Below are 12,625 nucleotides of genomic sequence, written 5' to 3' on the forward strand. Positions count from 1 at the left end.
TCTCCCTATACATATTAACAACATTTTTATTTTGTTAGAGTGGCATCACTTCAACCATTAATCTTGGCATCTGCATCAGATTCCATGGGTTCCCTTGCATCAGTGTGCGCTCTTGTGGGCAGTTGATTAAAACAGGTTGTGCAAGGGCTGTTGAGAACTCCCTGGTGTTTACTGGCTTCTGCTCCTCCACGTTGAGCCACAGGAGGCAGTGCAATCTGGGACTGGCTGTTAATATCAATAAAAAAAATTATTCTTTCTGTATTTCCTGGCCCATGGCCTTAATCCAGCTGCAGGCAATGTTCTAATTAAAGGGCTGTTTAAAGCAGCTGAACAACAGTTCTTTTAGTTACTTCCTTGTCTAGCATGAAGCCCTGCCCCTTTTCCTTTCTGACCACCTCTTTTCTCTCTGACTAAGAAGACCTCAACGAGGCCTGCCCTGATCTTTGGCCTGTCTTAAGGACTGTGCTTTTGATTGCTGCCTGCCCAGACCTATGTCTGAATGTTAACTTACCTTTTGCCTGTTTCCCATTTAAATTCCGAGGTCTGTGTGTTTAGTTGTACGTTGTAAAACTTTAGCTGTGTCAAGCCTCCATATGTTTGCGAGTAGTTATATAGCACATAGGCATTCCTAACAGGTAGATTGGCACTTTGTTAGAAGCGCACCAATACCGTTGTGAATGGCATAAATCAGTGATACCCAACCAGTGGCTCAGGGGCAACATGTTGCTCACCACCCCTTGGATGTTGCTCTCAGTGCCCCAAACCAGGGAGTTATTTTTGAATTCCTGACTTGATGGCAAGTTTAGGTTGAATAAAAACAAGATTTACTGCTAAATAAAGCCTCCTGTAAGCTGATAGTGTGCATAGAGGCTGCCTAATAGCCAATCTTAGCCTTTATTTGGCACCTCCATTAACTTTTATGGTGCTTGTGTTGCTCTCCAAGTCTTTTTACATGTGACTGTGGCTCACGAGTAACAAAGGTTGGGGATCCCTGGCGTAAATGAATGTTCAGTTTTGCATCCAGTAAATAAGCCCTCTGATTGTTTGCCGGGCAACTGCACTGGCGCATTTTAGCACGTATCTTAATTAATTCAATTTGTTTTCCTTTGCTCTGTTGAGAAACAAACCACTTTGACTGAATAAGTAAACATTTTTGTCCTCATTTAACCAGTAGTGATCACTCACTAAGCAGTTCCATCCAGGGAATCACTGCACTTGGCATCCTGGCTGTGAATTAATAATCTGCTGTGAGGCGCAGTGCTGGGGGCACAAGGCTAAGTACCTAGAGATGCAGGTTTATTTGCTAATTATGAATGAATGCAGAAGACTTGAACCTGCTTGTCTATATTACCTCCCTCATAAGCATATTTCTTCTATATATGACACCATTTGGGGGGATATATATTAAAATTCATATTTGTGTAATTTTCGTGGCTTTTTCTACCACAACAAAACTCACTTTTTAAAAAAGCATGAATGTCTACTCAATTCAATATCCGAAAATATAAAGCGCAAACAAATAAAAACATGGGAAAAACATGAATAAGAATACAAAAACCTCAAAATTGGCATTTAAGAAAAAAAAATTTATATTATCAATGGGAAATAAAAACCCGAAAACCTCTAAAATCTCGAATTAAATAAAGAATGCTCTACGAGGCACAAAACCACAAAGAGGGGTATAGTTGTAAAGTATAAAACTATGCTTAAGTGCTAGGATTTTTAATGCACAGTTGAAGTCCCTGCCCAAAAAGCTTGCATTCTATAAGGAAGAGGGGACAGATAGAAACAAAAAGCTTCCATGGGGTCAGTAAACTGTTTTATTGCTGCAGGAAAGGAAAGCAAGGCCAAAAAAATATTAGAAGGTGTGTCAAAAATGAAGTCAAGTGTGTGTTTGTGGGTGCTTCTCATATACCAGTTAGAAAGGAGCTAGAGACTTGGCACAATTTAGGGCACAGGGCACTCACAATGGTGCTTTGGCTTCAGAGCGAGTGATCTAAGCTCAGCCCCTATGCTCACAAGCTGCACTGTTTGTACGAAAGGTCTCAATGCACAGAATTGCTAGTGTGAGAAAAGAAAATACTATTTTCCACTCTCCACTTCACTCCCACTATTCCCGTATCATTTGTTCCCTTTCAGTTGCGGCCTTAAGTGTTATGTTGTTATCTCAGAAAAGCTAACATTGCGTTGCTGTAATGTCTGTCCACTCCATGAGGGCAGTGTTTTGTGCTCTTAGGCACCAGTCAGTGTCATGTTCTATAGGAGCATCGTGGCTTTCCATTCACTGCTTTGCTTTAAGTTGATGTTGTTATAATAAATTGTGTTAAGAGTAGAGTTATCGTACGCTGTTTGTATTCTATGTTGGCTGTTTAGCCTGTGATTCAGCACCTGTTGCTAAGGTTTGATAATACAATAAGGGCATACCTTAGATACGTGGCATGTTTTAAGTTTCACCTAAAATAATATACTGTATATGTGTAACACCATAGTAGGTCCTTAAAGGTTTACTCAATGCAGAATATGGGTTATACGTCACTTCATTTACTGGTGCATGTGCTCAGCAAGGGGCTAAATCACTCAGCAGGATGCCAATAGGTTATTATTAGGAACAATAACAATATAGCTGCCAACTGCAGAATGAATATTTTGATTTTAATAGCAAAATCTGTTTAGTGGATCTTTGGTTACAGCACTAAAATAATTGTCCCTAGTGGTAAGTGCCCCACCCAGGATTCCTACTCCCTCTCTTCAGTGGAGCCAAAGCTGCTTACTATAAATTGCCCACACTACCTTACCATCCTTGCATAACACATAGAATTGAACCCATAATGCTGGTAATACGGTAATATTCATGCCTGACTTGGGCTCTGAGATCTCCTCATTTTAAGTGGGGTTCTCCTACCCCAGGCTCTACACCCTTTCTCTCTCCAACCAATACCACAGTTTTTTTTTTTAAGTAAGGTAAACTAATAATAGCCCTTCTATAGATTCCTATTCTCCTATACATACACTAGAACAAAATAGAGCACACCCTTCAGAGAATCAACTGCCTCGGGTGCTGGCAAAAATTAGCAACAGAAGAACAGAGTGCCGCACACACAAGGACTTAAAGAAAAATAAAATGTGTTTATTGAAAGAGATCCATATAAATATGGATATATATATTTATATAGTTATGGTTTACAGTAAGTGTATGTAGTAACATGATACACAATTAAATATGGTTTGAACAATGTCTTTAAATCCCCTTTAAATATGGTGTGACTGCACAGTCCAGCACTACAACTTATTTCTGTTGCTGTGTTATGTAACAGTTTATGGCAGCGGTTCTCAACCTGTGGGTCGGGACTCCTTTGGTGGTCGAACGACCCTTTCACAGGGGTCGCCTAAGACCATCGGAAAACACATATTTTTGATGGCCTTAGGAATAATTTTGTGGTTGGGGGTCACCACAACATGAGGAACTGTATTAAAGGGTCTCGGCATTAGGAAGGTTGAGAACCACTGGTTTAAGTTCAAGGGAAACTGGTTTAAGATAATCCCTTTTTACCATCTAACCTGCACACTCTACACACTATAGTTATCTTAAATTAAATCACAGGCCTGTTTAACCAGTGGTACTGTTAATGCATTGTATATGGACCTCTCAGCCATACAATCACTGATTTTGCCATGGTCTGTTACTGTGATGGCTTGAGTATATCTGAATCTTTGGTACCTACATCTAAATGGGACTTTTCCCTCTAGAAAGTAAAGATGGTCACATAACCAGTATAAAATGACTCCCCCCCCCCATTCAAGCAACAAAGGTACTGTCAGTTTTTCTAAACCTACCCCTCATACAGTTTTACCTAAACTATATTGCTTTGCACAATATTAAATGTACAATAACTGTTTCAGGTGCCTGCAATAACGTTTTAGTTGTAGCAGCCTTGTAGGACAGGAGTTACCTATGGCACTTACACAAGTGTTTGTTGGTATTTTTTTTTAATCATTGTTTCTTTCTTAAAAGGCAATAAGCAAAAGAGATGATCTTTTGAGAAAGTCAGAAGCTGATCTCCTGCAGGCAAGAAAAGGAATCAAAGAGAAAGTTGCTGAGCTGGAACACCATGACAGCATGGTCAAGAAATTAGAAGAAAGCCTCCAAGATGCAAAGAGCAAAGAGAGAGAAAAGGAGAAGGAAAACAATGAACTTGAAGCAGAGGTGAAGAAACTCCAGGGTGAGCTCCACAATGCACGCAGGCTGTATGAAGAAACAGGTAATACTGATGGCGGGAACAATATATATATGGAGAGTGAAATAGATTACCCTGGTGATATTTGTATAGTATGATGCATCCCCTACTGTGAAATAGACTGGACTAAGCAGTGACTGAGATGTTCTATGGCCATATACAAACATACACACATAGATTTGTTTGTTCTATGCATGTTGGGCTCAGATTGCTAATACAGTAGCCAGTGTTTGCTATGGATCTGAAGCAGCTGCTGTTAATACTGCAGGCTGTACCTGTAAAACACTCAACTTACAAGGAGATCCAAAGTGTACAGGTGGCTATACACAGACTTCCAGGCCAATTGACAGCTTCTTCACTCTCTATGGGGGCCCGCTAACACCTGCCTGAGTAATATTTGTCTGAAAAGTAACCAGATATCTAGCAGTAAGGTTTGCAAATCTGGCTGGGCGAGGGCCATATAATCAAGTCCCGCTACTTTTAATACAACTGCACCTTTTTCGACGCAACCCCAATTCAGTTGAATCGACCTCCACTTTTTTGATGCAACCACAATTCATTTGGTGCGACTGCAACTTTTTTCCTCACTCTGCAAATTTTTGTAGCCGTTTCGCAAAAAAAAAAAAATCACCAATGGCAAAATGCGCAATTTCTCAGTGAATCCAGGCCTGACAAAAACTTTTGCTTGTCACTATTCCCAATTATGCTCCCTTGGCTCCCATTTTTATTGGATGAGGGACCAAATAACTAGATCATCACAATATTGTCAAGTATGCTGGTCGCCAAGTCAACTAATGATTCCCTTGTTAGGTAACCTCACCTGGCTCAGCTCATGCCATGAAACAATCAACAATTAAAGTTGTATTCTCATAGCATTCCGCTGTGTCCACTGGCAGACATATACAGCCCAGAACCCCTGTTCTGCACTAGTTTCTGGGCCCACTTTCCATTACTAATAAACCATTTTGCAACTCACTTCCTATTTACTTTGCTTTGTATTATTTAGCAGACTCAGCTTAAAGTTTTTCCAGGTGATGATCTCCTACCTGCTTATCCATTATATATTTATTTGCATTGTAGTTTAAGTATTTACTCCCTGTATTGATTTATGTGCCTTTATAAGTATGTTTAATGCTAAATATGCCACAGATCTGTGTCAATAACCCCCAAAAGTCTTTATTGTTATTTAAACCGCCCATCCTAATGACCTAAAATACAAAGCCATAGGTGGCACGCGAATCCCCAATGTCCCATGGTTTCAGCAATAATAGAAAGTGATCATTGGTGTAAAGCACTTGCTATGTCACACCACAATACTCCACTTTAGTTATAGCTCAATAAAAAGATCACACACACAAACATATAGCAACAGATACAGGTATGGGATTCAGTATCTGGAAACCCATTATCCAGAAGTGCCATCTCCTATAAATTGATACTTAATACCTGATTTTAATCAAATAATTCAAATTTTTAAAAATGATTCATTTTTTCCCTGTAATTATAAAACAGTACCTTGTACTTGATCCCAACTAAGAAATAATGAATCCTTATTGGAGGCAGAACAGTCCTACTGGGTTTATTTAGGACTTGTACTCACAAGTATCTGTTCCTGTGTCCCCCTGGGGTGGATCCTTCCTGCGTTCATTCAGCACTTACGTGCACCTATGGCTAATGTTGTTTAGTAGACTTAGGGATGATGATCAACGTTCAAATTAATATTTTTTCCACAATTCAATTTTTTTTGTGCTAGAACACGCAATATTTAAATTATGATTCAAAAATGTATATGTTCAATATTTATTATATAAATATTTTTTATTTAAGTGCAAAAAAATAAGTTTTTCATATTCAGATTTTTTAATAAATAATCAAACATTCGAGTTCTTTTCAAATGCAAGTTTATTCGTAATAGAAAAAAAAACTCTCAATTCACAACAACTGAAAAATAAGCCCATTAAAGTATGGAGATCCAAATTACGGAAAATACCCCTTATCCAGAAAACCCCAGGTCCTGAGCATTCTGGATAACAGGTCACAAACCTGTACTAATTCTATGATGATTTTATACTATGCCGAAACATAGAAAAATGTATTCCAAGCAAAAAAAAATGTAATTATTACTTTTTAAAGTGCTAACAAGCATTTCTGAGAGAAAGAAGGGACCATTTTAGCTGAACTGTAGTCACCTGTATTTTCCATTGAGTGTAAATAACTCGCCTTGATTGTCACTGAGTTTTCATTTAAATCTGGGGCGAGGGGAGAAAAAAAAATACACAAAGACTAAAATTCAGCATTTCCCTAGACTATTTCTTATCAGGCTCATTTCTTTATATTAATAATAGGGTGTTAACCGAATGCATATAGCAAAAATGTGTCTTTCTGACAATCCATAAAGGAAGTGCTGAATCGCAGGAATCTCTGTTATCCTGTGTGTGCCCATATACGGCAGCTTTTGAAGACTGCACTTTCAGATTTCAGGTTCATTTGTTTGTTCCATTGACAGCAGTGCAGCCGTTTCCGGCACAAAAAAAAAAAAAAAAAGCCAATGCTCAGGACAGCAAATGGAATGCTTAACTAAACGAATGTCTTGAAATAGTAAGATATATTAAAATAATAATAATAAAAGAATGTTGTAGAAGCCTCCTATTCAAATATTAATGAAGTCATTGGGAATGTAATATGCCATCAATGTCAGCGCCTTAATTTTCTGCTTTCCTATTCACAGCATAGCCAGATACTCGTTTCCAGATAAAACCCCTAGAGGTCTACTGCAAATTCTTTTTCAATACAACCAGATCATTGCAGATAATTGTATTACATGGGGTATTGATCCGAAATCACTGTTCCCCCGGAAAAAAATGCTAAAAAAAAAAAAAAAATGAAATAAAAAACAAAAACCCAACGATTCCAGCTTTTCTGTTTATTGTTCACACATCGTATGAGTGGGCTTTTGTGTGAATCACCTGTAAAGGAAAGCAAGGTGGAAACATCAGAGAAATTACCTCTTTACAAGAATCTATTGATCACTTTAAATCAAAGAAGTATGTTTGACATGAGATTACCTGGCAGTTTGAACATTAGGTACACTATGTTATCGCCCGGGGCAGTTGTAAGTCTGCCAAAGGGATTGTAAATAAAGCATGCAGCTGCAAGTGCCTCTGGCTTGGGATCAACTCCAGCTCACGTCCAGGGCGCAAGCAAACGTGCACTAATTTAACCCTTCCTCTCCACTATATTATCCCCCATCCTCCGGCTTGTATTCTTTATTTATTGAAGGGGAACAGAAAGGCAAGTAGTAGGATTTAAAAATCAGTACATCTCCCCTCCAAATATATTGATTCGTTTCTTAGTGTGTTTAAACACATATTCACATACTCACTCTAAATGCCGATATATATTTGTCACTAAGGTTTTTTTTTTTTTATTCAGACCAGCAGAATGCAATGCCATTTTTTTCATATCTAATTTTTCATGTGCACCCTGGCAAGTTGCTACAAATGGTCAAGGTAATGTACCTCTTGGGACTTAATTATATATATATATACACACACATATACGTATCAGACAAGCAGGTGTGGCATTATATATGCATATGTTTTTTAACATACACTCAAACACACATATACACAGATTCAAACACAACACACATTTAAACTGATTCAAACACACACATATATTTTGACTTACTGCCACTGAATCTCCTAGCATTTTATAAAAGAGATTAGAGCTTTCATAATATATATAGTGGCAATAAGTCAAAATATGTTTGTGTTTGAGTGTACATGATTTTATTGTTACAAAACCTAGGCATACATAATGCCACACACTTGCCTGACACGTATTGCCCGTAGCCAGATGAGGTGGTCAATTCTGTCGAGCCACACTGCCCTCTGTGCACACATTTCTCCCCCCCCCCATTCATATGTCTTTTATAAAATGGTTTTAACTTTTATAGGAAGCGATATAATGTTATTGTTATTTTAGAGCTCCCTTTATTGTGAGATATATTTCTAGTTCACACATGCATCTATATATATATATTTCTAGCCCAAAGAGCTTCCTATTAATTTTGCCAGCATCCTATTAAGGAACACAAAGCTACAATTCTCATTTGTAATTTGTAATTTTTTTTTTTACTGCTTTTTTAATATTTCCTGCTGTGCTCCTCTAAAGGAAAAAAAACTGATTGCTTTTCAAAGCTGCTTGTTTTCTATATAAGCTGATACACACCTGGTAAGAGAACCAAATGTTGCCTCATCTAAAGGCTTGACACTTACAAAGCCCAAAACATTGCTTTAGTGGAGAGTGGCTGGAGGGGGGGGGGGAGCTGATTTACTGTGTGATTACATTTTCTTTATTGGGTAATGGCAGCACTCCCCCCTCTGAGCTCCCCCCCTTAGTGAGATTTTGTTTTACTGCCTGGAGGGTTTATCTTAGATTTTGAAAGGAGTCTCACTTGAAGTTGTTCATTAGATTGCGTCCGTATTTCAACACGTGTTGAAATTATTAAACGTTCCACTCATTTGCTCAAAGAGATGCAGATGTACTGGGAACTTAACCCCACCGTGGCTTTATGGGCTGTGCCATAGGGTTTTACACTATATACAGCCTGCAATGCTAATTCCACTCATTGGGGAGTGATTGAGTCAATGGAAGGGGTAAGAGAGGTTTTGAATGTAGGATATTTGTATACAAATATCTGGTTCTTGGAGACACTTCCCTGGGCCCAAGTGTAAGGCAGCTTTGTCGCTTGCTGTGTTTGCACACTTGCACACTCACTAACCTTAGATTTGCTATTGAGAACCTTTTATAAAAATAACACATATTTTTTTCTCCAGAACTCCATATTTTTTTGTGTTTATGACTTCTACTCAAGTGCGTCACTTTGTGCAATGTTATTTATCTATAAATCATGAAAATGAAAAAAATATATGACACTATAGCAGGTAAGGTCATCGATCTGATGGATTTATGATCAGTGTCAGTGTGCTGATCCATAAAAAAAACAATATAACTAAGGGAGCAAATCAGAAAGCCACATTTGGCAGGAGGGTGCCCCATTACCAAAATGTATACATGGATATTGAATCGTCTATAGACACCAAACACATGTAGAAATTTGCAGCTGCCTTTGACATATGGACGTTCTTTAAATTTGCATTGAATGTGTTTCTCCCAACGCTGTGTTATGGGACGCATCTGCATGATAAATCTTTAAGGAATGTAAAGTGTGCCACCGTCGCCTGCCCGATGCCTGAGATATAAAGTTATATATTATCTACCTCTGCAAGATGGATGATGATAATTCACTAAGTTAAGATGCTTGTCTCATGCCTTTGGGCAAGTTCAGTAAAAAGCAGGAGGCCCTTGGATCAATAGGCAAGTCTTTAGCAGGTTATCACTATCCGAGGGAGTGTGCAAACTTGCAAAGAAAAATGCAAACAATTAAAAAAAAAATACAAAAAATAGTACTTGTATTTGTTTATTGGCCATTACAATATCCCAATTTTGCCTTTTTCTTAATCTCCATTAATTTCACGAGTGCTGTTTAATTTCCAGAACACACAGACCTGTCCTGTCCTATCAATTTGCATTTTTTTGCACAGGGCTTTATGCACACAAATTAATACATTTATCCTCTTCTGAGATTAATTATCATTATATGATCCCCTTACATCTACTGATAAAGCAGAGGACAGTATTATTATTATCATTATTATTACTATTACATATTTATTTATTTTTGTAAAATTTTAGGAAGCCCTTACTTTATTCAAATCATCCCCACATATCATTTTGGACTGCGGTCAACAGAGAACAAAGGGAAATGTCTTTGTCTTAAAATCACTTATTTTTGTAGAGGAAAAGACCTGCCAGTGTCTGTCTGGTACAGCTTTGGACTGATAACTGAGCGCCATCTATTGGTTGACCTTGAAATTGCTCAGCTGGTATGTAAGACCAAAATAGGTGTTAAAAAAAAAAGAAAACCCAACTTATGTTCTTTTGTTTTATTATCCAATGAATAAATGTTTATATGTGAGTGTGTGTATATATATGTGTGTGTGTGTGTGTGTATGTATATATATATATATATATATATATATATATATATATATATATATATATATATATATATATATATATATATATATATACTTAAGTATGTATACTTGCAAAGTAAATGCAAAACAGCAATAAGGATGTCTTAAATGAATGTATTACTTATGTTAAAGCACCTACACCCTGTACCTGCACCCAGAATTTAGCAAACTGATACTGAGGTGAGGGCTTGCTGGGATTTGCATCAACTTTAAATTTTGACTTTGCCTTAATAATATTTTACGCTATGATTCCTTGGTATCCTATAGCTCGGGAACTTGTTAGCCAAGAAGAAAAACTTCTATACTTGGAAACAAGCTCGAAAGCAACTCAAGAGCAGCTAAGCAAGCAAATAGCTGAAACAGTTCGCCAGGAACAGAACAGCAGAAAATGCCAGACGGACCTGAAGACCCTAAAAGAACGTTTCGCTGTCTCACATGAGGAAAACAGAGAATACAAGTGAGTGGTCACTTCTTTTGAATGTAAAAAAAAAAGGCAATTTAATTGCTACTTGTACATGCCATTGTGCAAATGATTCATTTTGATTTAGTTTGGTTCTGTAGTGTTCTGGTATCTGTAATTAAATCTTTAAAATAAGTGTGGTGTTAAAGTAAAAGATGTGGCATAAGTGTATTATACAGCATCCACTACTGCTGCTATTTGTCTATTGCATGAAATTATACCCAGCCTATACCTTTATTTATTGTATGGGGCAGTACATTTTTCTGTATACACATTGAGAGTGTGTGTGCAAACTGCATTTGTGTTTCAAACCGTTATTTCTCTCCCCTGCTTGGAAAAAAAAATGTAATAATGTGCAAGGTGTCGGCATTCTTTTTAGAAGTCTTCAATGGCAGAGCTGTGGAGCAAAAGTCTTAATTTTCCAACACCAGAGAGGACAAAGGTTACATATGGCTCTTATTGTCTCCTCTTCTTCCTTAAAGCAGTTGACTCTAAGCGAGATGGTACCAAATTATACCAAATGCTGAGTTTAAATCTCTTTCCTGTTGCCCTGTGAATATAAAGAGAGTCCAAAAATAGGCATCTTTTTCACTTAATCCGTAGCGACAGAGTGAACTGAGACAGGCAAGGGCCTCATTTAAATGCTGGGGCTTATATCAGTCAGGCACACGTTGCAGAATATACAGTCAGCACTACATTATTCTTTTGCTTTAAAATGTTTCATTGAGTTCATTTAAACATTAAAACATGAAAGTTAATTTTCCTTTATTAAAATGTGACTTTGAAACCGCACTCGTAGCTCTAACAATATGCCAAATAAATACATGAATGTGCACTTATCTGCATCTGTATTTGTTCTATGTGTTTCAAAATGCAGTATAACAAAACCAGTGTAAAAGAACTGGCATTAACCTGTTATGCTTACAGCAGGATGATATTTGTAATATATATATATATATATATATATATATATACCAGTAATTTCAATCTAATGTATTTATGTTTGTGTTTTTGGTAGCTGTGCTAATTTAATTTCTTAAGTGTCCAAAGCCTTTCTGCCACAACCATAACACAATTATTTCTGTGCAAAGCTTCTATCTCATTTTAAGGTTCCCTTGTTCTGCTTTATCATACTATACCCGTTCCAACATGGCAAATGTTTTAAATTGCTTTCTGATGCCTTACGAGCAGCTGAAAGTTATATGATTGAGCAATGCATGAATATTAGATTTACTTAATTGAATCCAAAAATAAAGGGTGACTACTTCTATAGCCATAACATTTGCAGGGGGGGGGGGCAGGTCCAACAACTACAAACACAGATCAGGAGGGGTCTGTAGGTCGAGCAACTACAAACACAGATCAGGTGTTTTACACACATCTGCCCCTTAACGCTTTGGCTGCCAGGGTGCTTTCATCTTGCTGCACCACGTGTCACCAGGAAACATGCGGAGCACACAAAGATCCAAAAAATGTCAATTCTACGGCATTAGTTGTCAGGTCCCTGACTGCTGGCGCTGAAGAATGTCGGAAGGTAAGTGGTTAAAGTTCAGTGTTCTATGAGACACCCCTCCTATTTGATGATATAGTATTGGGAGTTCATCAGGGACACTCGTTTGATAAATATTCTATTCAAATAGAATTTTTTTTTTTAAATAAAACATAAGTCCAAAGTATAAACCCCCTAACCATGCTACTATATGCCTTAACTGGCAATGAAATGGAAGTAAAATTAAAATTGCGTGCATATTTCAATACTTATATATGTATATTTTTAGGTATGGAGACTGTTATCCAGTATGTTTATGTCCTAGGGCTTTCTGGAT

At 37.5% G+C, this 12,625-nt stretch overlaps 1 protein-coding gene across 2 annotated transcripts in view; it reads left to right on the forward strand.

Moving 5' to 3' along the window:
- The window catches only part of LOC100495973 (polyamine-modulated factor 1-binding protein 1), a 263,073-nt gene that overhangs the window by 140,240 nt on the left and 110,208 nt on the right, over positions 1-12,625 (forward strand). For both annotated transcript variants that reach the window (XM_018095150.2, XM_018095149.2), the window contains exons 18-19: positions 4,013-4,259; positions 10,607-10,796. In XM_018095150.2, coding sequence (XP_017950639.2) covers positions 4,013-4,259; positions 10,607-10,796 — 437 coding nt within the window. The remainder of the gene's footprint in view (positions 1-4,012; positions 4,260-10,606; positions 10,797-12,625) is intronic.

Source organism: Xenopus tropicalis, chromosome 6 (assembly GCF_000004195.4).
Source record: "Xenopus tropicalis strain Nigerian chromosome 6, UCB_Xtro_10.0, whole genome shotgun sequence".
In the NCBI taxonomy this organism is placed as follows: Eukaryota; Metazoa; Chordata; class Amphibia; order Anura; family Pipidae; genus Xenopus; species Xenopus tropicalis.